At 40.5% G+C, this 27,202-nt stretch overlaps 1 protein-coding gene across 6 annotated transcripts; it reads right to left on the reverse strand.

Annotated features, from left to right (window-relative positions):
* Positions 1-94: 94 nt before the first annotated feature.
* LOC102899311 lies at positions 95-27,202 on the reverse strand. Of its 6 annotated transcripts, XR_006595665.1 has the most exons (6): positions 26,658-27,123; positions 25,989-26,062; positions 4,756-4,898; positions 3,968-4,086; positions 1,638-1,741; positions 95-385 (listed from the first exon to the last, which is right to left on the reverse strand). XR_006595665.1 is itself a non-coding variant. In XM_045054392.1 (5 exons), exons 1-5 carry the CDS (start codon positions 26,830-26,832, stop codon positions 273-275), a joined length of 609 nt encoding a protein of 202 aa, XP_044910327.1. In that variant the 5' UTR covers positions 26,833-27,123; the 3' UTR covers positions 95-272. The 6 variants fall into 6 exon arrangements, 5 of the variants coding, with proteins under 5 accessions (XP_044910327.1, XP_044910330.1, XP_044910331.1 ...); XM_045054392.1 differs by lacking the exon at positions 3,968-4,086; XM_045054395.1 differs by lacking the exon at positions 1,638-1,741.

Genomic DNA, 27,202 nt, shown 5'->3' on the forward strand with positions numbered 1-27,202 from the left:
CCCCCTGAAAATAACTGAATTTCTTTAACGCCATAAGGTAGTTGTTTTATGTGTTGTATCTTGAATAGGACTCAAGTACAGAAAACTCACTATGTACCAGCAACAGCGGTGTTTTAATGCAAGTCGGTGCCATATTTGCTCATTTGTGAGAAGCAGGACAGCAGAATGATGAAGAGTAGATTCTGAAGCCAGACTAGAGACCAAAGCGTTATAAGAACAAGGAGGTCTTCCCACCTGGGCAGATTCTTACAGGGCAAGAAGGGGTCTGCACTTTATGCAAGTGAAAAACCTTCAGATTCTGTGGCCATCTCACAGAGGTCATACCACAACATGGTGTCCCATGCTCTGGTTACACTGGGAATCCTGGTTGGGGTCATATCTAGGGCTGAAAAAGACCAAGGCAGACATACATATTATTTTTTAAATGCATACAACAAGAATGGAGAAAAAATAATTTTCAAAGCATCGGAGAAAAAAAATCCTTAAAATACTTTCAAAATACTGATAAAAATACTTATAATACCTTTTATAGAATAATGATAAAAGTGGCATCTTGGGAGCCATCCAAACCTCACTGAGGGTCAGCATTAGGATAGCTGTGTGATGCAGGGCAAATCACTTTAACCCTTCTGTGAGCCCTATCTGTTGGGAATAAATAATAGCACTTCCTACACAATGAAATGTTAACTGAGATAATGATTGTTTGGCACTGAGTCCCTGGTATATGGTGCTGTTATTAGAGATGATTGATATAGGTGGACAAGAAAATCAAAATAGTTCCTTTCCGGTAGTTCCTTTTTTGGTTTTGGGTACATAATTTGAACCCATTGAAATCCTTGTTTCGTAATACATGCCTACCAGTGGTTGTAGAACACATAAAAAATGGACTTCTGTGTTGGGATTGGATGCTTGGAGACCATCTGGTTTCAACAATTCAGAATAATTCTAGGATTGAAAGAAAGCAACCGGGGTGCCTGGGTCGCTCAGTCAGTTAAACATCCAACTTTCGCCCAGGTCTTGATCTCGCCGTTCGTGACCTCAGGCCCCACATCGGGCTCTGTGCTGACAGCTCAGAGCCTCGAGCCTGCTTCAGATTCTCCCTCTCTTTCTGCCCCTCCCCTGCTCACACTCTGTCTCTCTCAAAATTAAGTAAACATTTAAAAAAATTTTCTTGGGGCACCTGGGTGGCTCAGTCGGTTAAACGTCCGACTCCGGCTCAGGTCATGATCTCACGGTCCGTGAGTTGGAGCCCCACGTCGGGCTCTGTGCTGACAGCTCAGAGCCTGGAGCCTGCTTCAGATTCTGTGTCTCCCTCTCTCTGACCCTCCTCTGTTCATGCTCTGTCTCTCCCTCTCAAAAATAAATAAAAACGTTAAAAAAAATTTTTTTTAAATTTTTTCTTAAATAAAACATACTCCTGCACCTGTATACCCATACCCACATATGTACATACCACACTTGTGCGCACACACCCACACTTGTACATCATACTTGTACACACCCACACACCATGTACGCCCTTACACTTGCGCGCGCGCGTGCGCGCGCACACACACACACACACACACACACACACACACACACACAAACCCACATAAGTGTAAGCCCTTTCCAACTGGTCAATGACTCATACCAACCTGCTGTCATCCTCAAGAACATCCCAATCTTGTCCCAGTTATGCAGGTGTAGGAACTTCAAGATTTTGAAGGTTGTGTCAGATCTTATGGGAGTGGGCTCTGACCTATGAGGGAGGGTGTATGGTGACTCTCCTTAGAGGAGCACAGTGGTCAAACTGGAAGGAGGGAAGGGCCCTCTGCTCGGACAGATGGCTAAGTACTTTCCGAAGAACAAGTAAGTAAAAGATGTACATTTTGCATTTGTCTATTAGTTCTTAAAAAAGAACTTTTTTTCTCTTCTCTTTTTTCTAATTAATTTACCTCCACAGTTATTTCTTTACTCCTTTCTTAAGAATTTGTTGCTTTTCTAAAATTCTAAGTGATGTATTCAGTTGATTAAATTCTCTTTGTCTTGGCTAACAGAAGCATTTAAAGCTATGAGTTTATATCTGAAAACATAGCTTTGTCCATATACCTTAGTGTTGATATGTTGTGTTTTCTTGCTTATTCTTTTTCTAAAGATTCTGGTATTGTAATTTTCATTTCTGTATGACTCTAGTGCTGTTTAGAATCATTTTTCCCCCTCTTATGATTTCCAAGTGGCTGGGTTTTCTTGTGCGTGTGTGTGTGTGTGTGTGTGTGTGTGTGTGTGTGTTAAATATCTATTGGTTACAATGTGGCTACAGAATATAGTTAAGTATAATTTCTGCTTTTTGGAGTTTATTAAGGTTTCTTATGTGCAATTTGTATGAATATTTGTAGCTGATGTGCATTTCACAAGCCATGATCTAGCTTTGGTAAAACAAAATGTAACCTTATTTTTCTGTTACAAAACTTGTCCTCTTTTTTGAGGCCTATTATTCCTAATGGCCATTAAAAAAATAAAACCCACCAACCACCCACAAATATTAGCCACTTCCAGGCAAACTCTGGCATTCCTGTTTTTTCAGGATTTTCCGTCAATTAGAGATTTCTCCTTCCCACATCTAAGTAAGGGGAACCCTTGTTGCCTTCCAGGAAGGTCATCCGAATGTTTTGAGGCCATTTCCTGCCCGCTGTGACATCCCTTGAGATAGATGGTCTTCTCCTTCCAGGCCTGTCACCTGCCATGGCTATGCAGAACATAGATTCCTGGCCTGTCTCCCTCACTTCCCAGTTTGAGCACACGTGCTACTGGCCCAGACCTCCTGGCCACTTCTACTCTGCCGGCCCCCTCCCAGCCACGTTTGTGAAACCTCCCATACTCAGGTCCTCAGGTCCTCAGGTCTTCAGGTCCTGATCATCTTGACACCTCTCCAGGGGCCTGCCTGTCCTCCCAGAGAATCTCCACTTTGGGACCTCACATCCCTAACTAGGGGAGGGATATCCTTTCAGGGGAGCTCTGACCCTGGGGGCAAGGGAGGGGGCAGAGGACCGTGGCCCTTCTCAAGACACCCACGCAGCATCTGATTCTCCGCATCCCCAACTTCTCCTATCTGAGGCGGCAGGACGCGAATCTCCAGGTCTCGGCTGCGCTTTGGTGCCACCTGGTGGTGGCTGGACAGCCCAGGCGTTACCCCTGCCTAGGGTCTTGGTGCTGTTGCTGGTGATCCTCCACGCTGCGGTGACTCCCCAATGAGCTACTCTTTCCAGAATCCGCCTGGTTAGATGGCGCCTGCTTTGTTGGCTAATCTGGGGATACTGGGCAACTAGAATACCAAAACAACAGCTTCTGCTCTGCGGTTTCCAAAAATAAGTTAGGCTGTGTTTTCACTGCCCAGCCGTCCCTCTATCCCCACCCTACCAACAAGAAATAATAACTTTAATTCCCACCTCAGCCCTTAGAGAATAGAAAATAGTCACCAGGAAGACAGCGAAATTCACAGGATGGTGCAGGTGGGTTTCTGTCAGGTTTTACTCATTATCCCTCCACATGGGTTATGAGCGCTTGAAAGGCGGTAATAACCCCTCTCTGTAAATGTCTCATGCCCCCTTCCCTGACACGTGGGGGACCCAGCACGCTGAATGCTGTGGTCAGACAGGGCAGGAACCTAGGCGGCAGCAGAGGAGGGAGAGAGACCCAATCCCAAACCACCCTCCTGACACCTTCTGAACCAGGACACCAAAGCAAAGGGAAGGAGGTGGGAGACGGGAATAGATTCCCTGTTTTCTGAAAGTAGAATGTTCCTATAATCCCTTTCCTAAACGGAAATGGCATAAAGCAAAACAACAATGACCAGTTCCTAAAGGTGAAAATCAGCTTCAGATTTCCTTCCACTAGCAAAAGTCCTTCCACTAGCAAAAGGTGCTGATGTGGGTCTTTTGTAAAAGTGAAATAAAGCAAACTTTCAGATTGGAGGAGAAGGGGACACCTGTGCCTGAAGGAAGTGGAAAGACCCCATGTGAGCCAGGCATTCAGAGTAGCCAACAGGAGACACAGCTGGAGGGGGTTCCCTGAATCACGGTGACCAGCATTCTCCTGCAGAATTGCCTGTAAGAATATAGGCACACTTAACTTTTTTGCTTAAATTTTGTTTTGTCTGACATTAAATGTACTAGCCTTCTTTATATTCACATTCTAATGCTTTTTTTTTTCTTTCTTTCTTTTTTTATGTCAGCACAGAGCCTGATATGGGGCTGGAACCCACTGACTATGAGATGGTGACCTGAGTCAGAGTCGGAAGCTTAACCGACTGAGCCACCCAGGTGCCTCTACAGCCACATTTTAAATTTTTTTTTTTTTCAACGTTTATTTATTTTTGGGACAGAGAGAGACAGAGCATGAATGGGGGAGGGGCAGAGAGAGAGGGAGACACAGAATCGGAAACAGGCTCCAGACTCTGAGCCATCAGCCCAGAGCCTGATGCGGGGCTCAAACTCACGGACCGTGAGATCGTGACCTGGCTGAAGTCGGATTGTTGTGGAAAAATATAGACATTTCGGGAAAATAAATTTTATATATTTTTTCTATCTTTCCATCTATCTAAGCATACAGAGATTACTAGTTTCCTAGGGCTGCTGTAACAAATTACCACAAACTGGATGGCTTAAAACAACAGAGATTTATTCCCTCGTAGTTATGGTGAGCAAAAAGTCTGAAATTAAGGTGTCGGGAGGACTATATTCCCTTCAAAGGCTCTAGGAGAGATTCATTTCTTACCCCTTCCAGCTTCTGATGGCTTTAGACATTCCTTGGCTTGTGGCTTCTTTTATCTCTGTTTTCACATGGCCATGGCCTTCTCTATAGTTTGCGTCTTCTCCTCTTCTGCCTCTTATAAGGACACCGGTTGTTGGATTTAGGACCTATGAGGATAATCCAGGATGATCTCATCACAAGATCATTAATTTAATTACTTTTACATCCACAAAAATCCCCTTTCCAAATAAGGTCATATTACAAATTCAGATATTAGGATGTAGATATACATACATACACACCACATCTTTATGCATTCTTTTCAGGTGTTGGTTATATGCATAAATAAAACTTTTTAAACTAAATTTAGGGGCACCTGGGTGGCTCAGTCGGTTAAGCGGCCAACTTCGGCTCATGTCATGATCTCGTGGTCTGTGAGTTCTAGCCCCGCGCCGGGCTCTGTGCTGACAGCTCAAAGCCTGGAGCCTGCTTCAGATTCTGTGTGTCCCTCTCTCTGACCCTCCCCTGTTCATGCTCTGTCTCTCCCTGTCTCAAAAATAAATAAACGTTAAAAAAAATTTTTTTTAATAAATAAAATAAACTAGATTTAATTCACAGGCTCTACACAGTTTATATTCAATATTTCTGTAGCAAATTTCTCAATCTTTAAATATTGATCCAAAACACGTTTGTAATGGCTGCATCATAGGCCATCTTAAATGTGCTATGTTTTATTTAACCATTTAGTTAATATTGAGCACTCATATAATTTTTGGTATTATAGATAAATGCTATAGTCAACAGCCTCGCAAAAATCTAGATTCTAAAGGTATGTAATGGACAGCTTGTTTTCACCACTCTGTATCCATCGTCCCTTCTGATAAACTACCCCAGTTTTTCCTGTGGAACTAACCCTTCCTTATGGGCTATGGGTTTGGTGAAGCCATCAGTGAATACGGTGGTTCTACACTTTTCTAGATTAAAAAATAGACACGAAACCTGACCTAGGCTAATTTTATACTCTCTCCATGGCAACTAAATCTTAAGCAAAATGATAAGACTCAAAACAGCTGTAGCTGATTCATCCTGTAGCTGATTCATTTCTTTCTGTTACCTGGTTCGGAAAGCAACCCGAGAGCCACCTGGGGCTTCTATTCTCTTTGGACCAGTTTTTCGGATTTCTCTATCACGGCTGTAAATCGAATAAAAAAAATTTTTTTTCTGTTTTATTTTGTCTGAATGAATTTCTGGTTTTTGCAAAGATCCCTACCATATATAAGGTGAACACTTGGTTCATTTTTGTCTTTTTTGCTTTCTATAAAAAACATTTAGTAATATAAATTTTCTCCTGAGCAGAGTTCAATTGGTGTCTAAAGTCATGTTCTCACTGGTATTATTTCATGCATGGATTTATATTTCTTCTTTGAACTGAGCTATTTAAAAATGTGGTTTAAGAATTTCCTGTGGTTTTTTTAGAAAATTATTTTATTGCTTTGTTTCATTTTGTTACATTATGTTAAGAGAATTTTGGAGATTTATACAGATCATTATGTGCATGATGAATTTTTATAAATGTTCTTTAGGTCATTAAAAAATAGGTATTGTCTATTTGTGGATACAAAACATCCTTTCTCTCTCTCTCTCTCTCTACACACACACACACACACACACACACACACACAGTCACCCACAAATGTTATAACTAATAACTGACTTCAGCAAAGTTGCAGGATACAAAATCAACACATAAAAACCAGTTGCATTTCAATTTACTAGCAATGAACAGTCCAAAAAGAAAATTAAGAAAACAGTTCCATTTAAAATATCATCAAAAATGGGGTGCCTGGGGCTTTTGGTTTCTGCTCAGGTCATGATCTCACAATTCATGAGTTTGGGCCCCACATTGGGCTCTGTGATGGCAGTGCAGAGCCTGCTTGGGATTCTGTGTCTCCCTCTCTCTCTGCCCCTCTCCCACGCATGTTGTCTCTGTCTCTCTCTCTCTCAAAAATAAATAAACTTTAAAATAATAAAATAAAATATCATCAAAAAGGAAAAAGTGTTCAGGAATAAAGTCATCTAAGGAGACACAAGATTTATATACTAAAAACTATAAAACATTGCTAAAAGAAATTCAAGAAGACCTAAGTAAATGTAAAAATATCCCATGTTCATGGATTGGAAATATACAAATTCAATGCAATCCCTATCAAAATCCCAATGGCAATTTTTTGGTCTTCTTTTTTTCCAGAAATGTTAAAGCTCATCCTAAAATTCACATGAAATTTCAAAGGGCCCTGAATAGTCAAAACAATCTTGGAGAAAAAAAGAACAAAGTTAAAGGACTCACAATTCCCAATTTCAAAAACTTACTACAAAGCTACAGTCACTAAAACAGTGTAGTACTGGCATTAGGATAGACATATAGACCTATGAAATAAAATCAAAAGCCCAGAAATAAATCTCCACATCTCTGGTCAATAAATTTTTGACAATAAGGAAAAGGCCAATTTGCTCAGCAAAGTATTTTTAAGAAAATAGGATATCCACAGGCAAAAACAAAACAAGTCGAACTGGTACCTAATACCATACACAGATTAATTTAAAATAGATCAAAAACTTAAATTTAAGAGCATAAACATGATGATCATTTTAGAACACTTCTATCACCCCTAAATAGTTCCCTCATGCCTATGCCTAATTGATTTGCTCTATTATTTTGGTCTTTCTAGAAATTTTATACAAACAAAATCATACAAAACATAGTTATTTGTGTCTAGCTACTTTCATGAAGTTCACCTATGCTGTAGCATGGATTAGCACTTTGTTCCTGATTTTCATTGCTGAGGAGTATTCCATTGTGATTTCTCATGATTATAATGGGATTATGGGTTTTGGAGAGGAAGACCACAGAGTAAACTGACATTCCTATCACATCACATCAAGGGTACATGGTATCAACATGATTCATCACTGTTGATGTTGATCTTGATTTCCAGGCTGAGGTAGTTTTTGTCATGTTTCTCCACTTTCTTATGCCTTTACATACGATACAATTTGAAAGAATTCGCTATGCACAGTCCACACATAAGCGGTGGGGAGTTATGCTCCCCCAACTTGAGGTAAAGCATACAATGGAGCATAAACACTCCTTTCAGGTATCTAAATAAGTTATCTGGAATCTGTGTGGGAGATTTGTCTATTCCCCATTTATTCTTTTATTTATTTATAGCATGTGGACTCATGGATAGTTACTTTATACTATAGGTTATAATCCAATACTATTTGGTTTTATTGCTCAATTTGTCCTGCTTTGGCTGCTGGGATCACCTTCAGTTGCCTCCCATGTCTTTCTGACATATTCCTATCATTTTAGGTATTTTCATTTTTTAATTACTTTTTTTTTTTTTTTTTTAACTTTCAGGCACTACAGGACGCTCCAGGCTATTTCTCACACCTGATTTTAGAATCAGCCATTTTTCCAAGAAGCCCTGGCTCTTTTATTAGAGAATGGTATGAGAAACCAAGATCTGGGCACTGCGTATGCTCATTGCTACTGGGGTGTTTGCTTCTTGACCCTCTCAGAGGGCAGAGCTTGGAAATATATCTGTATGTACACACTGTGTATGATTATTTGCCTCTTGGGGCTCCTGTGTGGCTCAGTTGGTTGAGTGTCTGACTCTTGATTTCAGCTCAGGTCATGATCCCAGGGTCATAGAATCGAGCCCCGCATTGGGCTTTGTGCTGAATGTGGAGCCTGCTTAAGATTCTCTCTCTTTCCCTGCCCGGTCCTTTAAGACTTTGGGTTTTGAATACCAGCCACGTGCCAAAGAAAAAAACGCGAAAGAGTTGTGGTACAGTGTGGACTGACTACCCTCGATATTCTGTGAGGGCTTCCTGAACAGCAAAGGGTGTGAGATCCCCAGTCCAGAGTTGGGAGATTGGGGTGGTGCCATTTCCCCCCCTGACACCAACACAGGGGGACTTCAGAGAGCAACACAGCGGCCCCAATGGAGGCAGGACCCGCTTACACCAAACCCCACCCCTGTGTACCTGGAAAATGCTTATTTACTGGGGTAAGACTGACTCTGAGCCAACACAGAGAGCCTCTCCTCCAGGACAGACAGCACCCCACATGCACCAAGCGTACTGAAAATCAAGTGCTTCAAAACGTCACCTGCAGTTCTGGTGAAAATAGGGCCAGACCTGCTTTTTTTTTTCTTTTTTTTCTTTCTTCTTTGTTTTTCTTTTGGAATCAGGCTCATAGTTTCTTTCTTTTTTTTTTTTTTTTTAATTTCCTTTTATCTCTTTTTTTTTTTTTTTGGATCAGATTTTTTTATCCTTTTCCTTTCTTTTTTCTTTTTTCTTTTCTTTCTTTTTCTTTGGAATCAGACTTACAATTTTTTGATTCTCTGTTTTTTGTTGTTGTTCCTTTTCCTTTTCTCTTTTTTGGGGGATCAGGCTTTCCCCCACTGCCCATTTTTTCCAGGCTTACTTCAACAAACAAATCAAGCACACCTAGTTAAAGGTCCAAACACTCCCCACTGGAAGCAAGGAGGAGCTCTGCAGAGGACTAACTAGCAACAAAAAGTGGCCAAGATGCAACAGCAGAGTGCACAGAGCATATACCAGAAACACTTTCTGAAGTGCCAAGCCCTGGACAGTGTATGACCCCTTTTAAATACAGCACTAATCTCAGGTTCAGGAAACATAACAAGCATTTAAAACACACAAAAGAAGGATGCCTGGGTGGCTCAGTCAGTTAAGCATCTGACTTCGGCCCAGGTCACGATCTCATGGCTCGGGAGTTCAAGACCTGCATGGGGCTCTGTGCTCACAGCTCAGAGCCTGGAGCCTGCTTTAGGTTCTGTGTCTCCCTCTCTCTCTGCCCCTATTCCACTCACACTCTGTTTCTTTCTGCCTCTCAAAAATTAATAAACGTAAAAAAAAATTTTTTAAACACACAAAAGACAGAAACTTAGCCAAAATGACAAGATGGAGGAACTGTCCCTAAAAGAAAGGTCAAGAGGAAATCACAGCCAGGGACTTGCTCAAAACAGACATAAGCAACATATCTGAACAAGAATTTAGAATAACAGTCATAAGTCTACTACCCGGGCTTGAAAAAAGCATAGAGGACACCAGAGAAACCCTTGCTGCAGAGATCAAAGACCTAAAAACTAATCAAACTGAAATAAAAAATACTGTAACTGAGAGGCAAAACTGAGTGGACACAGTCACAATAAGGATTGAAGAAGCAGAGGAGAGACTAGGTGATACAGAAGATAAAATTATGGAAAATAATGAAGCTGAAAAAAAGAGAAAAAGGAAATTATTAGATCACAAGGGGGAGAATTAGAGAACTTAGTGAGTCCATAAAGCAAAACAATATTCATATCACAGGAGTCCCAGAAGAAGAGCTGGAAAAAGGGGGAGAAGATTTATTTGAACAAATTATAGCTGAGAACTTCCTTAATCTGGGGAAGGAAACAGGCATTCAAGCCCAAGAGGCACAGAGAACTCCCGAGAAATGAAAAAACAGGTCAACACCATGACATATCATAGGGAAGCTTGGAAAATACAAAGATGAAGAGAGAATTCTGAAAGGAGCTAGGGACAAAAGATCCATAACCTACAAGGGTAGACACATAAGGTTAGCAGCAGGCCTGTCCACTGAAACCTAGCAGGCCAGAAAGGAGTGGCAGGAAATATTCACTGTGCTGAATGGGCAAAATATGCAGCCAAGCATTCTTTATCCAGCAGGGCTGTCATTCAGAATAGGAGAGATAAAGAGTTTCCCAGACAAACAAGAATGAAAGGAGTTGGTGATCACTAAGCTCGCACTGGAAGAAATTTTAAGGGGGACACTGAGTGGAGGAAAAAAAAAAAGAAAAGAAGACCAAAGCAACCGACTAGAAAGGACCAGAGAACATCACCAGAAACACCAACTCTACAGGTAACACAATGGCACTAAATTCATATCTTTCAAAAATCACTCTGAAAAGACACAGGGTATCAGAATGGATAAAAAAAATAAGATCCATCTACATGCTGCCTACAAGAGATTCATTTTAGACCTAAAGACACCTGCAGATTGAAAGTGAGGGGATGGAGAACCATCTATCATGCCAATGGATGGCAAAATAAAGCCAGAATAGCCACGCTTATATCAGACAAACTAGATTTGAAAACAAAGCCTAGGACTCCTAGGTGGCTCAGTCAGCTAAGCGTCCAACTCTTAGTTTTGGCTCAGGTCATGATCTCACAGTTCGTGAGTTCGAGCCCTGCGTCAGGCTCTGTGCTGATGGCATGGAGCCTGCTTGGGATTCTCGCTGTCTCTGCCCCACCCCCACTCACACACGTGCTCTCTCTAAATAAATAAACATTAAAAAAATAAATAAATAAAGACTAACATGGGATGAAGAAAAGCATCATCTCACAATTAAGGGGTCTATCCATCAAGATCTAACAATTATAAATATTTATGCCCCCAATTTAGAAGCACCCAAATATATAAACCAATTAATAATAAACATAAAGAAACTAATTGATAATAATACCATAATAGTAGGGGACTTTAATACCCTATTTACAACAATGGACAGATCATCTAAGCAGAAAATCAACAAGGAAACGATGGCTTTGGGTTTTTGTTGCTGTTGTTGTTTTTAATTTTTTAATGTTTATTTTTTAGAGAGACAGAGTGTGAGCAGGGGAGGGACAGAGAGAGAGGGAGACACAGAATCGGAAGCAGGCTCCAAGCTCTAAGCTGTCAGCATAGAGCCCAATGTGGGGCTCAAACCCACAAGCCATGAGATCATGACCTGAGCTGCAGTCTGATGCCTAACTGACTGAGCCACCCAGACACCCTATGGAAACAATGGCTTTGAATGACACACTGGACCAGAAGGCCTTAACAGATATATTCAGAACATTATGTCCTAAAGCAGCAGAATACACATTCTTCTCAAGTACACATGGACCATTCTCCAGAATAGATCACATATTGGGTCACAAATCAGTCTTCAACAGATACAAAAAGATCAAGATCATACCATGCATATTTTCAGATTACAACACTATGAAACTTGAAATCAACCACAAGAAAAACTTTGGAAAGCCCTCAAATACATGGAGGCTAAAGAACATCCTACTAAGGAATGAATGGGTTAACCATGAAATTAAAGAAGAAACAAAAAAAAACACATGGAAGCAAATGAAAATGAAAACACAACAGTCCAAACCCTTTGGGATGCAGCAAAGACAGTCCTAAGAGGAAAATACACTGTAATGCAGGCCAATCTCAAGAATCAAGAAAGGTCCCAAATACACAACCTAACCCTACACCTAAAGGAGCTAGAATAGAACCAGCAAATAAAGCCTCAAGCCAGCAGAAGAAGGGAAATAATAAAGATTAGAGCAGAAGAAAGCAATATACAAAAAAACAAAAAACCCACAGTAGAACAGATTAAAACAAAAATGCTGGCTCTTTGGAAGAAAAAACAAAATTGATAACCCCCTAGCCAGACTTATCAAAAAGAAAAGAGAGAAGACCCAAATAGGTAAAATCACGAATGAAGGAGGAGTGAGTGATCACAACCAACACCATAGAAATACAATTAAAAGAGGATACCATGAAAAATTATATGCCAACAAACTGGGCAATCTGGGAGAAGTTGAAAAATTCCTAGAAACTCATGCACAACCAAAATTGAAACAGGAAGAGATAGAAAATCTGAACAGACCCAAAACCAGCAAAGAAATTGAATCAGTTATCAAAATCTCCCCAAAAACAAGAGTCCTGGGCCAGAGAGCTTCCCAGGGGAATTCTACCAGACATTTAAGGAAGAGTTAATACTTATTCTTCTCAAACTGTTCCAAAAAATAGAAATGGGAGGGAAGCTTCCAAACTCATTCTATGAAGCCGGCATTACCTTCATTCCAAAACCAAAAACCCCACTAAGGAGGAGAATTACAGGCCCATATCCCTGATGAAGCTGGATGCAAAAATTCTCAACAAGACACTAGCAAATTGAATTCACAATATATTAAAATAATTATTCACTATGATCAACTGGGATTTATTCCTGGGCTGCAGGGCTGGTTCAATATTTGCAAATCAATCAATGTGATACACCACATCAGTAAAAGGATAAGAACCACATGATCCCCTCAATAGATACAGAAAAAGCATGTGACAAAACGCAGCAACATTTCTTGATAAAAACCCTCAAGAAAGTAGGCATAGAAGGAACACACCTCTGTGGGAAATAAGTTTAAGAATTCTGTATGCTTACACCAATGGGATAACAAGGCTTAGGGCGGAAAGCTGCCACAGGGTGAAAGCTCTCAAGGCCAGTCATTAAGTAAGACAAAACATAGAGGCGGAAAGCCACCATCAGGTGAAAGCACCCAAGGTTAGTTAGTCACTAAGTAAAACAAGGCTTACGGTGGGAAGATGCCTCCACAGGATGAAAGTGTCCCAGGACAGTTGGAGGTGGAAAGCCACTATGGGGCGAAAGTGCCCAAGGTTAGTTAATGAAAAGTGCCTTGTTAACCTTAAGGCAGCATGTTCCAGCAATCTTAAACTTTGGAGATAACAGCTACTTGGCTGTATCACCCACAGAGAAACACTGTCCTTCCAACATCTGGCTCCAATATATCATTTTTCTTTAATCTCAACTTCTAATGCCACTTGCCCACCAAACCCTTTGCTTCTTACACACACAAACTAATGGTCACTATCTTATTGTTTTCTTCTGCACGTTCACCATATATGTAAAACCTTGAGAGGGGCACCTGGGTGGCTCAGGCAGTTAAGTGTCCGACTTCGGTTCAGGTCATAATCTTGCAGTCCGTGAGTTCGAGCCCCATATTGGGCTCTGTGCTGACAGCTCAGAGCCTGGAACCTGCGTCAGATTCTGTGTCTCCCTCTTTCTCTGCCCCTCCTCTGCTCATTCTCTCTCTCTCTCTCTCTCAAAAATAAATAAGCAAAAAAAATTTTTTTTAAACCTTGAGAGCTCAATAAGCTGTTCAGGGGTCTTGTCTCCTCCTGGACATTAGCCTCTCTTGTATTCAATTCCGCATCCACTCTCTTGCTGGACAAGAGAGAACTCCAGACTCAAAGTCTGCAACACACCTCAACATCATAAAGGCCATATATGAAAGACCCACAGCTAATATCATCCTCAATAGGGAAAAACTGAGAGCTTTCCCCCTAAGGTCACATATAAAACAGGGATGTCCACTCTTACCATTGCTGTTCAACATAGTACTAGAAGTCCTAGCCTCCACAATCAAACAACAAAGAAATAAAAGACATCCAAATTGGCAAGGAAGAAGTCAAACTTTCACTCTTAACAGACGACATGATGCTCTGCTGGAAAACATGAATGACTCCACCAAAAAACTTCTAGAACTGATACATGAACTTAGCAAAGTCAGAGGATATAAAATCAACATACAGAAATCAGCTGCATTTCTATACACCAATAATAAGCAGCAGAAAGAGAAATCAAGGAATTGATCCCATTTACAATTGCACCAAAGACCATAAGATACCTAGGAATAAACCTAATCAAAGAGGTAAAGGATTGTTTTCTGAAAACTATAGAAAGCTTATGAAAGAAATTAAAGACACAAAGAAATGGAAAAGCACGGATTGGAAGAACAAATATTGTTAAAATGTCTATAATATCCAAAGAAATCTACACATTCAATGCAATCCCTATCAAAATAACACCAGCATTCTTTACAGACCTAGAACAAACAATTCTAAAAAATGTATGGAACCACAAAAGACCCCAAATAGCCAAAGTAATGTTGAAAAAGAAAACCAAAGCTGGAGGCATCACAATCCCAGACTTCAAGCTGTAGTACATAGCTGTAATCATCAAGACAATAGGATAATGGCACAAAAACAGATAGACACATAAATTGATGGAACAGAATAGAGAACCCAGAGATGGATGCACAAATGTATGGCCACCTATCTTTGACAAAACAGGAAAGAAGATCCAGTGGAAAAAAGACCATCACTTCAGCAAATGGTGCTGGGAAAACTGGACAGCGACATGCAGAAGAATGAAACTGGACCACTTTCTTACACCACACACAAAAGTAAATTCAAAATGGATGAAAGACCTAAATGTGAGGCAGGAAACCATCAAATTCCTAGAGGAGAACACAGGAAGCAACCTCTTTGACCTCAGCTGCAGCAACTTCTTACTAGACATGTTTCTGGAGGCAAGGGAACAAAAGCAAAAATGAACTGTTGGGACCTCATCAAGATAAAAAAGCTTCTATATAGCAAAAGAAACAATCAACAAAACTAAAAAGCAACCGATGGGATGGCCGAAGATATTTGCAAATGACAGCTGGATAAAGGGTTAGTATTCAAAATCTATAAAGAACTTATCAAACTCAACACCCAAAAAATAATCCAGTGAAGAAATGAGCAGAAAACATGAATAGACACTTTTCCGAAGACATCCAGATGGCTAACAGACATGAAAAGATGCACAACATCAATCATCAATCAGAGAAACACAAATCAAAACCACAAGATACCACCTCACACCTGTCAGAATGGCTAAAATGAACAACTCAGGAAACAACAGATGTTGGCAAGGATGCAGAAAAAAAGGGAACACTTTCACATTGTCGGTGGGAACGCAAACTGGTACAGCTATTCTGGAAAACAGTATGGAGGTTCCTCAAAAAAGTAAAAACAGAACTACCCTTCAACTCAGCAATTGCACTACTAGGTTTTTATCCAAAGGATACAAAAATGCTCATTCAAAGGTGCACATGCACCCCAATACTTATAGCAGCACTATCAACAATAGCCAAATTATGGAAAGAGCCCAAATGTCCACCGACTAATGAATGGATAAAGATGACGTCGTATGTATACACAATGGAATGAATATTACTCAGTGGTGAAAAAGAATGAAATCTTGCCATTTGCAACAACATGGATGTAACTAGAGTGTATTATGCTGAGCAAAATAAGTGAGTCAGAGAAAGGCAAATATCCTATGATTTCACTCATATGTGGAATTTAAGAACCAAAACAGATAAACATAGGGTAAGGGAAGGAAAAATAAGACAAAAACAGAAAGAGAGGCAAACCATAAGAGACTCTTAAATACAGAGAACAGACAGAGGGTTGCTGGAGGGGAGGTGGGTGGGAGATGCACTAATGTGATGCACATTAAGGAAGGTACTTGTTGGGATGAGCACTATGCAATAATGAATCACTGGGTTAACTAACTTGAATTAAAAAAAAAAAAAGATTCTCTCTCTCCCTCTGCCCCCCTCTCCCACAGGCTCACTCTTTAAACTAAAAAAAAAAAAAAATATATATATATATATATATACATATATATGTATATATATTTGTCTCTTTATCCCATTGGATCTATATTTAGCTAAATGAGTTCATACTGATGTCGGCAATGTTAATCCATCATCACATGGTTCATTATTCTAGCCTCCTCCCTGCACTTTTTCATCTATAAATTTGCACTCCAACAGCAAGTATCACCTATGGACATGACGACTCAGATGATTACTAATTCAGCAGTCACTTTTTTTTTTTTTTAAGATTTTATTTTTAAGCAACATGGGGCTTGAACTCACAACCCCAAGATCAAGAGTTGTATGCTCTACCAACTGAGCCAGCCAGGCACTCCTCTTGAGAAGTTTCCAGCAAATAAACTCCTTTATCTCCAAACTACTGAGTTGTTAGAGTCCTGCTTTGCTGCTATTGTTATCTGCAAAGTAAAATGTCAAGGCTTTCTTTTGGTCAAACAGCTTCCTTAATGTTAAAATCTGCTATTTTACCTTGTTTGAACATCTTGTGGAAGTACAGGATAAAGCAATTCCAAAGTATCTTGTATATCACATAGTTTACTTTGGTTGGAATATGCAAAAGGTCTACTCTGTTTATTGCCAACAATCCTCGATGCTCTTTTTTTATTTTTTCAATATTTATTTTTTCATATTTTAATTATTTGTTTTTAATTATTTTTTAATTTACATTCAAGTTAGTTAGCCTATAGTGCGACAATGATTTCAGGTTCAGACTCCTTCATGCCCCTTACCCATTTATAGCCCATCCCCCCCTCCCACAACCCCTCCAGCAACCCTCTGTTCTGTATATTTGTTTCTTACGTTTTGTCCCCCTCCCTGTTTTTATATTATTTTTGCTTCCCTTTCCTTATATTCATCTGTTTTGTATCTTAAATTCCTCATAGAAGTGAAGTCATATGATATTTGTCTTTCTCTAATTTTGCTTAGCATAATACCCTCTAGTTCCATCCACTTAATTGCAAATGGCAAGATTTCATTCTTTTTGATTATCAAGTAATACTCCATTGTATATATATATATACCACATCTTCTTCATCCATTCATCTGTCGATGGACATTTGGGTTCCTTCCATACCTTGGCTATGGTCAGTAGTGCTGCTATAAACATTGGGGTGCATGTGTCCCTTTGAAACAGTACACCTGTATCCCTTGAAGAGATACCTAATAGTGCAGTTGCTGAGTTGAAGGGTAGTTCTATTTTTACTTTTTTGAGGAACCTCCGTACTGCTTTCCAGAGTGGCTGCACCAGTTTGCATTCCCACCAGCAGTGCAAAAGAGATCCTCTCTCTGCATCCTTACCAACATCTGTAGTTGCCCGAGTTGTTAATGTTAGCCATTCTGACAGGGGTGAGGTGGTTGTCTCATCATGGTTTTGATTTGTATTTCCCTGATGATGAGTGATGTTGAGCATTTTTTCATGTGTCGGTTGGCCATCTGGATGTCTTCTTTAGAGAAGTGTCTATTCATGTATTTCACCCATGTCTTCACTGGATTATTTGTGTTTTGGGTGTTGAATTTGATAAGTTCTTTATGGGTTTTGGATTCTAACCCTTTATCTGATATGTCATTTGCAAATATCTTCTCCCATTTCGTCAGTTGCCTTTTAGCTTTGCTTGATTGTTTCCTTTGCTGTGCAGAAGCTTTTTATTTTGATGAGGTCCCAATAGTTCTTTTTTTTTAATGTTTATTTTTGAGAGAGAGACAGAGTGCAAGCAGGGCAAGGGTAGACAGAGAGGGAGACACAGAATCTGAAGCAGGTTCGAGGCTCTAAGTGTCAGCACAGAGCCCGAGATGGGGCTCGAACCCACAAACCGTGAGATCTTGACCTGAGCCGAAATCGGATGCTTAACCTACTAAGCCACCCAGGCACCCCCCAATAGTTCATTTTTGCTTTTGTTTCCCTTGCCTCCAGAGACACGTTGAGTAAGAAGTTGCTGCAGCCGAGGTCAAAGAGGTTTTTCCCTGCTTTCTCCTCGAGAATTTTGATGGCATTAACATTTAGGACTTTCATGCATTTTGAGTTTATTTTCGTGTATGGTGTAAGAAAGTGGTCCAGGTTCATTTTGCTGCATGTTGTTGTCCAGTTTTCCCAGCACCATTTGCTGAAGAGACTGTCTTTATTCCACTGGATATTCTTTCCTGCTTTGTCAAAGATTAGTTGGCCATATGTTTGTGGGTCCATTTCTGGGTTCTCTATTCTGTTCCATTGATCTGAGTGTCTGTTTTTGTGCCAGTACCATACTGTCTCGATGATTACAGCTTCATAATACTGCTTGAAGTCTCGGATTGTAATGCCTCCAGCTTTGGTTTTCTTTTTCAAGATTGCTTTGGCTATTCAGGGTCTTTTCTGGTTCCATACAAATTTTAGGATTGTTTGTTCTAGCTCTGTGAAGAATGCTTGTGTTATTTTGATAGAGATTGCTTATTTTTTTTAATGTTTATTTATTTTTGAGATTGAAAGAGAGAGAGAGAAAGAGAGAGAGAGACAAAGAAAGAGAGAATGAGTGGTGGAGGAGCAGAGAGAGGGAGACACAGAATCTAAAGTAGGCTCCAGCCTCTGAGCTGTTAGCACCGAGCCTGATGCAGGGCTCGAACTCACAGATTGTGAAATCATAATGACCTGAGCGGAAGTCAGACGCTTAATCAATTGAGCCACCCAGGCAACCCTCCCCCTTTTTTTAATGTACGATGCTCTTATTTTTAAAAAAAGTATGCTCGCTTGTACATATTCAAGTGTCTGAGGTACAGCATACAGAAGTAGCACATTTAATAATATCATTAACCTTTATATACACAGCAGACTTTAATTATAAAAACTGTTTCTAGTAACATATTTTATAGAAGGAAATTTATATCTTCATCAAATGTCAAAAATCCCTCATCTTCTACCACTAAAAATAGTTGGCAGTCTATAGCAGTAATTTTGTCAAGCTTTCTGTTTAAATTTTTTGTCTCAAGAGTAGAAGGAACTAACTATATTCTTGAAATATTTTTATAAAGACTATTGTTTTGCAATTTGATTAGTAACAACAGAATGAGTTTAGGAGGTCTCATATTTCTCTGAAACTTTCTTGTTTTATTCATAGTCTATACTCTTTGCTACATTTGGGTCAAAGTTGTTTCAGCATGGATGTTCTTTACGTAAGTTTAGAGATTTCCTTTGTGAAATTTTAGGGTGGCGAACTTGATGTTCTCCTTGCGTGTCATCCTTGCAAGATGTGAAGAATTCCCAAAGGCGACTTTTTGCTGAAAGACTCAAATCTAAATAAAATTAAATAGCAAAAATTAAATTAAATTTAAATTCTTAAATATTTAAGTTCTTAAATATTTAAATTCTTAAATATTAGTTCGTTTAATGTTATGAAGGTTAAAATGCCAAGCAAGTCGACAAAGATTAAAATTCTGATATAATCTTTCTCTATTTGTCCTGGTACATTTATGTATTCCTTTAAGAGCCTATTTTATTTATTTTTGAATAGCCTATTTTATTTATTTATTTTGAATAGTGTACCAAAAGGTACACTATGTGTAGATTATCTTCCCCTCACCATCCTCTGTAGTTAACTGGTTTTATAATTAATCAGGGATTACAGTACTTAATATGTACAACCTAAGCACATATATTTTATTCCCCCTTTTTACTGTGAAAAAAGTAACATAGTATATACTCTTTTCCTGTTATTCACCTTGCCTTTTTCATTCAATTTTTGACACCAGTGTGTACAGAAATTTTCATTCACTTTTATGGCTGCATATTATACATTGATGTAGATGTACCACAGTGTATTTAACCAGGTCCCTCTTTCAAAAGCAAAAACAAACAAACAAACAAACCAATCCAAGTAGGATTACACCCACAACTATATGGTCAATTAATCTTCGACAAAGCAGGAAAGAATATCCAATGTGAAAAAGACAGTCTCTTCAACAAATGGTGTTAGGAAAACCGGACAGCAATGTGCAAAAGAATAAAAGTGGACCACTTTCTTACACCATACAGGGAAAAAATTCAAAATGGATGAAAGACCTAATATGAGAGTTGGAACCATAAAAATCCTAGAAGAGAACACAGGTAGTAACCTCTTTGACAAAGGCCATAGCAACTTTTTTCTAGATGTCTCCTGAGGCAAGGGGAAAACAAAAGCAAAAATAAACTACTAGGATTACATCAAACTAAAAAGCTTCTACACAGCAAAGGAAACAATCAACAAAACTAAAAGGCAGCCTACAGAATGGGAGAAGATACTTGCAAATGACATATCTGATAAAGGATTAGTGTCCACAATCTACAAAGAACTTCTAAAACTCAACACCCAAAAAACAAATAATCCAATTAAAAACTGGACAGAAGACGTGAACAGACATTTCTCTAAAGAGGACACATAGATGGCCAACAGACACATGAAAAGATGCTCAACATCATTCATCATCAGGGAGATGCAAATCAAAACCACAATGAGCTATCAGCTCACACCAGTAAGAATGGCTAAATTCAACAACACAAGAAACAACAGGTGTTGTTGAGGATGTGAAGAAAAAGGATGTCGTTCACTGTTCATAGGGATGCAAACTCGTGCAGCCACTGTGGAAAATGGCACAGAAGTTCCTCAAAAAGTAAAAAATAGAATTACCCGGTGATCCAGGAATCTCACTACTGGGTGTTTACCCAAAGGATATAAAAACACTAATTCAAAGGGATATATGCACCCCTACGTTTATAACAGCATTATCACAAGAGCCAACATATGAAAGCAGCCCAAATGTCCATTGATTGATGAATGGATAAAGAAGATGTGGTATATATACACAATGGAATGAATCTTGCCATTTGCAAGAACATGGATGGAGCTAGAGAGTATAATGCTAAGCCAAATAAGTCAGAGAAAGACAAATAACATATGATTTCACTCATATGTGAAATTTAAGAAACAAATGAGCAAAGAGAAGAAAAGAGAGAGAGAGAGAGACAAATCAAGAAACAGACTCTAAATTATAGAAGACAAACTGATGGTTACCAGAGAGGAGGGGAGTGGGGGGCTGGCTGAAATAGGTGATGGGGATCATGAGTGCACTTGTGACGAGCACCTGGTGATGTATGAAAGTGTTGAATCACTATATTGTACACCGAAACTAATATGACACTGTATGTTAACTAACTGGAATTAAAATAAAAACTTTAAAAACCAAATGAAAAACAAAAAATAAAATAGATAGGACTACACCAAACTGAAAGTTTCTACACAGCAAAGGATGTCATCAACAAAATGAAAACTCAACCTACTGAATGAGAGAAAATAGTTGCAAATCATGTATCTGATAAGGGGTGAATATCCAAAATATCTGAAACACTCATAACCCAACAGCAAAAACACCCAAAAAACAAAACAACAACAAAACAATCTGATTAAAAAATGGGCAGGGAATCTGAATAGACATTTTTCTTTTTTTTTTTTAATTTTTTTTTCAATGTTTTTATTTTTATTTTTGGGACAGAGAGAGACAGAGCATGAACGGGGGAGGGGCAGAGAGAGAGGGAGACACAGAATCGGAAACAGGCTCCAGGCTCCGAGCCATCAGCCCAGAGCCGGACGCGGGGCTCGAACTCACGGACCGCGAGATCGTGACCTGGCTGAAGTCGGACGCTTAACCGACTGCGCCACCCAGGCGCCCCTGAATAGACATTTTTCTAAAGAAGACATATAGATGGCCAACAGGTACAAGAAAAGATGCTCTGTATCATTAATCATCAGAGAAATGCAAATCAAAACCACAATGAGTTATCATCTCACACCCGTTAGAATTGCTAAACTCAAAAGACAAGAAATAACAAGTGTTAATAAGAAGAGGATGTGGAAAAAAGAAAACCCTGTGCACTGTTAATGGGAATGTAAACTGGTGTAAGCACTATGGAAAACAGTACAGGGGTTCCTAAAAAAATTAAAAATAGAACCACCATATGGTCCAACAATTCGACTTCTAGGTATTTATCTAAAGAAAACAAAAACACTAACTTGAAAAGATACATGTACCCCCCTGTTCACTGCAACATTATTTACAATAGCCAAGATATGGTAACAACCTAAACATCCATAGATGAATGAATGGATAAATATTCAACCATTAAAAAAGAATGAAATCTTGCCATGTGAAACAACATGGATGGACCTCAAGGACATTATACTAAGTGAAATAAGTCAGACAGAAAATAAACACAGTATGATCTCTCTTACATGTGAAATCTAAAAAAACAAAAACAAAAACTAGAAACAAAAACAAACGTGTAGATACAGAGAACAGATGGTGATTATAAGAGATGGAGGGTGGGAGAAATGGGTGAATTGTTTTTTTGTTGTTTTTTTTTTTTTAGTTTAAGTAAACTGAACAAAAATTTTATTAAAAAATTCCTAAGTCCAGGCCTATGAGACACAGGCATCAGTGTTTTTGTAGTTCCCTGGTGACCAATGTGCAAACAAATTTGGGAACCGTTGCACTATTTAAAAAAAAATTTTTTTTGTTAATGTTTTTATTTTCGAGAGAGAGAGAGAGACAGAGACAGAATGCTAGTGCAGGAGGGGTAGAGAGAGAGGGATACACAGAATCTGAAGCAGGTTCCAGGCTCTAAGCTGTCAGCACAGAGCCCATTATGGGGCTTGAACTCACAAACTGTGAGATCACGACCTGAGACGAAGTCAGAGACTTAACTGACTGAGCCACCCAGGACCACTGTGCTATTACTAAGGGAATTCTATGGGTGGTATTGCCCATTTAAATATTATTCACAAACTGCTGAAATATTGCTTGAAATAAGATTGGCGGAGCAGGGGGGGTGGGGAGAGGGAGGAGGCAGATAATCATCTTCCTCAGAAAAGAATTTTCCAGGCTCTCTCCCAGTCCAGGTAAACCACTCTGTCCCTGTGGACTGTTACCAAACAGGTCCTTCTGGAAGCAGCTAGGTTTAGAAGAGGCTAGGTCTGAAAATATCTGGAAGTCTCAAGGTATTATTACCCGTGGGAGAGTCTGCATTGTGTGAATGGAGGCCTAAATGCTTGTATTCCCCATGAAAGATTTATTTGAGGATCCATACTCAGCGACAGCTTGAAGGAAGGTAGCAAGCACAAAGCAGTTTACTAAGGACAGAACACTGTCAAGAAGGGACAGTGACCAGACCCAGAGGTAGCAACTGCACCAGGATTAGGGGTGTCTTTTCTTTTTATGTTTGCATAGGTTATGGGTCATAGCTAGGTCAGTCTCTAACTGAGGTTGTTTCCAACCATCTAAGGGACTCCTCCTGCCAATTAGGAGGAGGAGTTTTGGGCCCTACAAGGTTCCTGCTGGAACTGTCCTGTCCATCTCCTCCCACAGGGGCAGGGTTAAAATCACAGTGTAAATACATTACAATGACACTATAGGTTACTCTGGGGCAGAGGCTGAAGAGGAGAGGGCATGTTCTGCACCTGTGGCTCTTGATCTGTTAGCCTTGGTGTCTTGGCGGCCACAAGGCCAGGATGTTGAAGGGTCTTAGGAGCCACAAAGTCAGGATGTTGTGCCCCCAGGCTTCTAATGTGTACCCTATTTATCACCATCCTTGCCTCCAACACATGTCTAACTAACTGTCTACTCTATCAGTACCATTTAAAACAGGCATCCCAGTTTTGTTTTGTTTTTGTTTTTTTCTATTAAGTACCCATAGCTTTCTAAAACTTTGAGTAAATTAAGTTCGGAGAGATCAAAAGTTCCCCATAATGGCCATTGGTGGTTTTTTGTTTTTTTTTTTTTTTTCTTTTTTAGTTTATTTATCTTTGAGAGAGAGCAGGGGAGGGGCATAGAGAGAGGGACAGAGAATACCAAGCAGGCTCAGCGCTTAACCGACTGAGCCACCCAGGCACCGGTGCTCTAAATTACTTTTGGTTAAGTCAATCCACTTAGTTTATAAATGTGCATGCAGAAGGACGATAGTTTTTAAACACAAAACCAGTCAGAGTCCCACTAAGGGCAAGGAAGGGAGCAGCACTCTCAGAGCATTTTGATGACTGCAATCCCATTACTAGGTTTTTCTCTCGTGCAAAGGGAAAAACTCCTAAACAGCACAGTTTCATCAGTAGCAGCTTGGTTCCAGAAGGAATCAGAGTAAAGACCGTCACAGTTCCAATAGGAACAATCCAGTCCCCAAAAGAAGTCCGACCAAAGGCCAAAGGAGCACTTTCAAAGTAAAAACAAAACAAACAACAAGGGCATAAAACAGATCCTAATAAAGCCTGGAGAGTGCAAACACAAAGCGCAGAGCCCCAAATCCAGGAGGAAACTTACCGCAAACTCCAGGGTCAGCGAGAAAGCAGTGAGCCCAATTGGCTCTGTGGGTGCTGTCGGGTTTGTTCACCAGCCTCCGAGTTGCTGGGGGTCTTCTTCGGATCCCACTTCTGATCACCAAGTAAGTTAACCTTACAAAACAAAACTGCCAGCTATTTTAACAGCAAAAAATGGATTTATTGGGGGATAGCAGAGAATCGCAAGCCACAGCACATACTCTCCCAAGAAACTATAGGTAACTCCCTTCAACGAGAGGAATGTTCCTTTATAGAGGAAAGGGGAAGCTCGGCTGTTATAAACAGAAAGTCCATTGGTGAAAACTGGGAGTTCAAAGTATAGTGGCTTTTCATTGGCTGCATTGTTGCAGTCTCTCATTGGCTGGGCTGTTGCCAGGGGAGGAGAAAGGCCTTCCTTCTTGCTGGGATAGGAGTGGCCATGTGCAAGGTCCTTCTCTTCCCCTGGGTCTGTAATTGACAAGTCATAGGACCTGACAGCTCACCTTGAGGGCTTCCCAACTGCATTCTAAAGGAGATTTCCTTTTATTACTTTTCACAGAGCATACTCTAATCTCTGCCATTATTGCAGGAAGAACTCTTAAAAAGGTTAATCATAGGTACTGGAGAACTAACATACCCAGAAGAGAAAAACATGGTTTTAGTGTTATGTATAAGAGTAAAAGTAATTGCAATAAATTCTACAATTTTGTGGATTCTAATTCAAATTGAAGTTTACAGATTTTCCCTTAACTTCCTTCAATTTATACCTGGTCTCTTTAACACTGGAAATCTTGGCTCCTAACAACATTAGCATAGTTACTTTTTTTTGTCCTAATTTACATCAAACAGTTTCAAAATAATACTGTGCATTTTAACAAGAAATATATTAAATGATGTTTAAAGTTTCTTTGAAGTTTAATTTGTTGTTAGAGTATGTTCCATAGTGACATACAGTCTGAACTGCACTTTTTTAAAATGTTTTATTTATTTTTGAGAGACAGAGCACGAGCGTGGGGAAGGGCAGAGAGAGACGGAGACACAGAATCCAAAGCAGGCTCCATGCTCTGAGCTGTCAGCATAGAGCCTGACCTGGAGCTTGAACCCACAAACCATGAGATCATGACTTGAGCTGAAGTCAGACGCTCAACCGATTGAGCCACCCAGGAGCCCCTGAACTGCACATTTAAAAAAAATTTTTTTTCAGGTTTATTTACTCATTTTGAGGGAGGGGGTTGGGACAGAGAGTGAGGGAGAGAGAGAGAATCCCCGAGCTGCCAGCACAGAGCCCAACTCAGGGCTGGATCTCAGGAGCCATGAGATCAGGAGCTGAAATCAAGAGTCAGACACTTAATGGACTGAGCCACCCAGGAGCCCCTGAACTGCATGTTTTACAAAAAGGTTGTAGTAAAGGCACCCATAGTGACCAGTAGAAACCTTCCCCCCAAATTGTTTTAGTGTTGGCATGATATAGCCCACACAACACAAGGAAGCAAAATTTGTTTTTCCAGGAGCCTTGCTGTCTATCATCAGAGAGAGAACAGCCCTGTGAAGGCTTGGGCTGAATTATCAGAGGTTGCTTACCACTCTTGCCAAACTCTGAAGTCTTGTTAAGGAGATTTGTACCTGTCTCCCAACCTTCTCATCTTCCCTCTCTCCTTGAAAAAAATCAGAGAGCGGGTATTCTGAAGTATGGGTCTCGAAGTACACATTTAGGTGATTGTGTAAACTTGAAGTGTAGCTGAGGCACAGGGGTGCAAGGGCACCTGGCTGCAGGGGTCCCAAACCAGGTTTGGCCATTTGCTGCTGACAAAATCCAAAGGCAGAGAAACGGGTGGTGGTCAAACCAGAAATAAATTTATTTCAGTGAGGCCAACACTTGGGAAGACAGAGACTAAGCCCTCGTGGACTGTCTCCAAAGTACCAAAAATACTTCAAGACTTATATAAGGAAAACGTGGGACAAAGGTCTGTGGGTGCGTGCAGATAGGCTGTGACCTTCAAACCAACCATTGTCTTGAGGTCAATCACATGGGGTGTGGCTGGCAGCTGGGCAGTCCCTATTGCCTGAGGGGGATAGGTTTTAGGTCTTCTGCCTGAGTTAAAAGATAAGCTAGAAAAAATTTAATCAGTTAGAAAGTTTGAAGTCAAACTGGAGGTAAGTGCTGTCCTCTCTCCGAAGCTGGGAGTAGGTGCAATTGACTATTAGGAAAAGTGTAACGTGAGTGGGTGCAGAAATCGGTGTAACACAGACCTGTAAGACCAGGAGGAGTCAGACATCTCAGAGGACGGGAAGCTGGCTGGTGCACAGTTGTTGAGTCTAGGAAGGGAGAAGAGGTTTTTACCATACTCCGAGAAGCACTGTGGCGCCCCCAGAGGTAGGTTCCGTTACCCCGAGAGCGGTGAGTTCCCAGAGTCCAAACTGGCATGCGCTTCACTCGGCTTCTGCTGGCCGCTCACAGGGACACCCAGCACAGAGCAGGATGGCCTGGCCTGGAGGAAGTCCCTTGCGCAAAAAGGTGCGATGTGAACTTGGAAGGCGGATGCGTCCCTGAGGGGAAGTGAACGCGAGGCAGCGAGGGGGTGGGAACTAGGTGGTGGTGGGAGAATGATGCCACGCCCAGAACTGGGCTAGGATTCCCCGCGGGGGCCGTGCTTCCCGGCCCTTTCGTTTTGACCTCTTCCCACACCCTGGGACAGCGCAGGCGGCCAAGGAAAGTGTTGCCCAGCAATCGCAGCCGAAGCCTTCGGTTCCCGCCCCTCTGCGGCCGGACCTCCGCCTACTCCTACCGCGGCCGC

This window comes from Felis catus, chromosome A3 (genome assembly GCF_018350175.1).
Source record: "Felis catus isolate Fca126 chromosome A3, F.catus_Fca126_mat1.0, whole genome shotgun sequence".
NCBI lineage: Eukaryota > Metazoa > Chordata > Mammalia > Carnivora > Felidae > Felis > Felis catus.

What these genes read in the sequence shown, in the direction of transcription:
- LOC102899311 (XM_045054392.1), bottom strand. Translation starts at nt 26,832, where the DNA reads ATGCCAGTTTGGACTCTGGGAACTCACCGCTCTCGGGGTAACGGAACC. An exon ending in GACTCCTCCTGGTCTTACAG is followed by an intron (nt 26,063 to 26,657) that starts GTCTGTGTTACA and finishes ATTTTTTTCAAG; the next exon opens with GAGAGAGGGAAGATGAGAAG. An exon ending in GTTCTTGAGGATGACAGCAG is followed by an intron (nt 386 to 1,637) that starts GTTGGTATGAGT and finishes GGTCTTTTTCAG; the next exon opens with CCCTAGATATGACCCCAACC.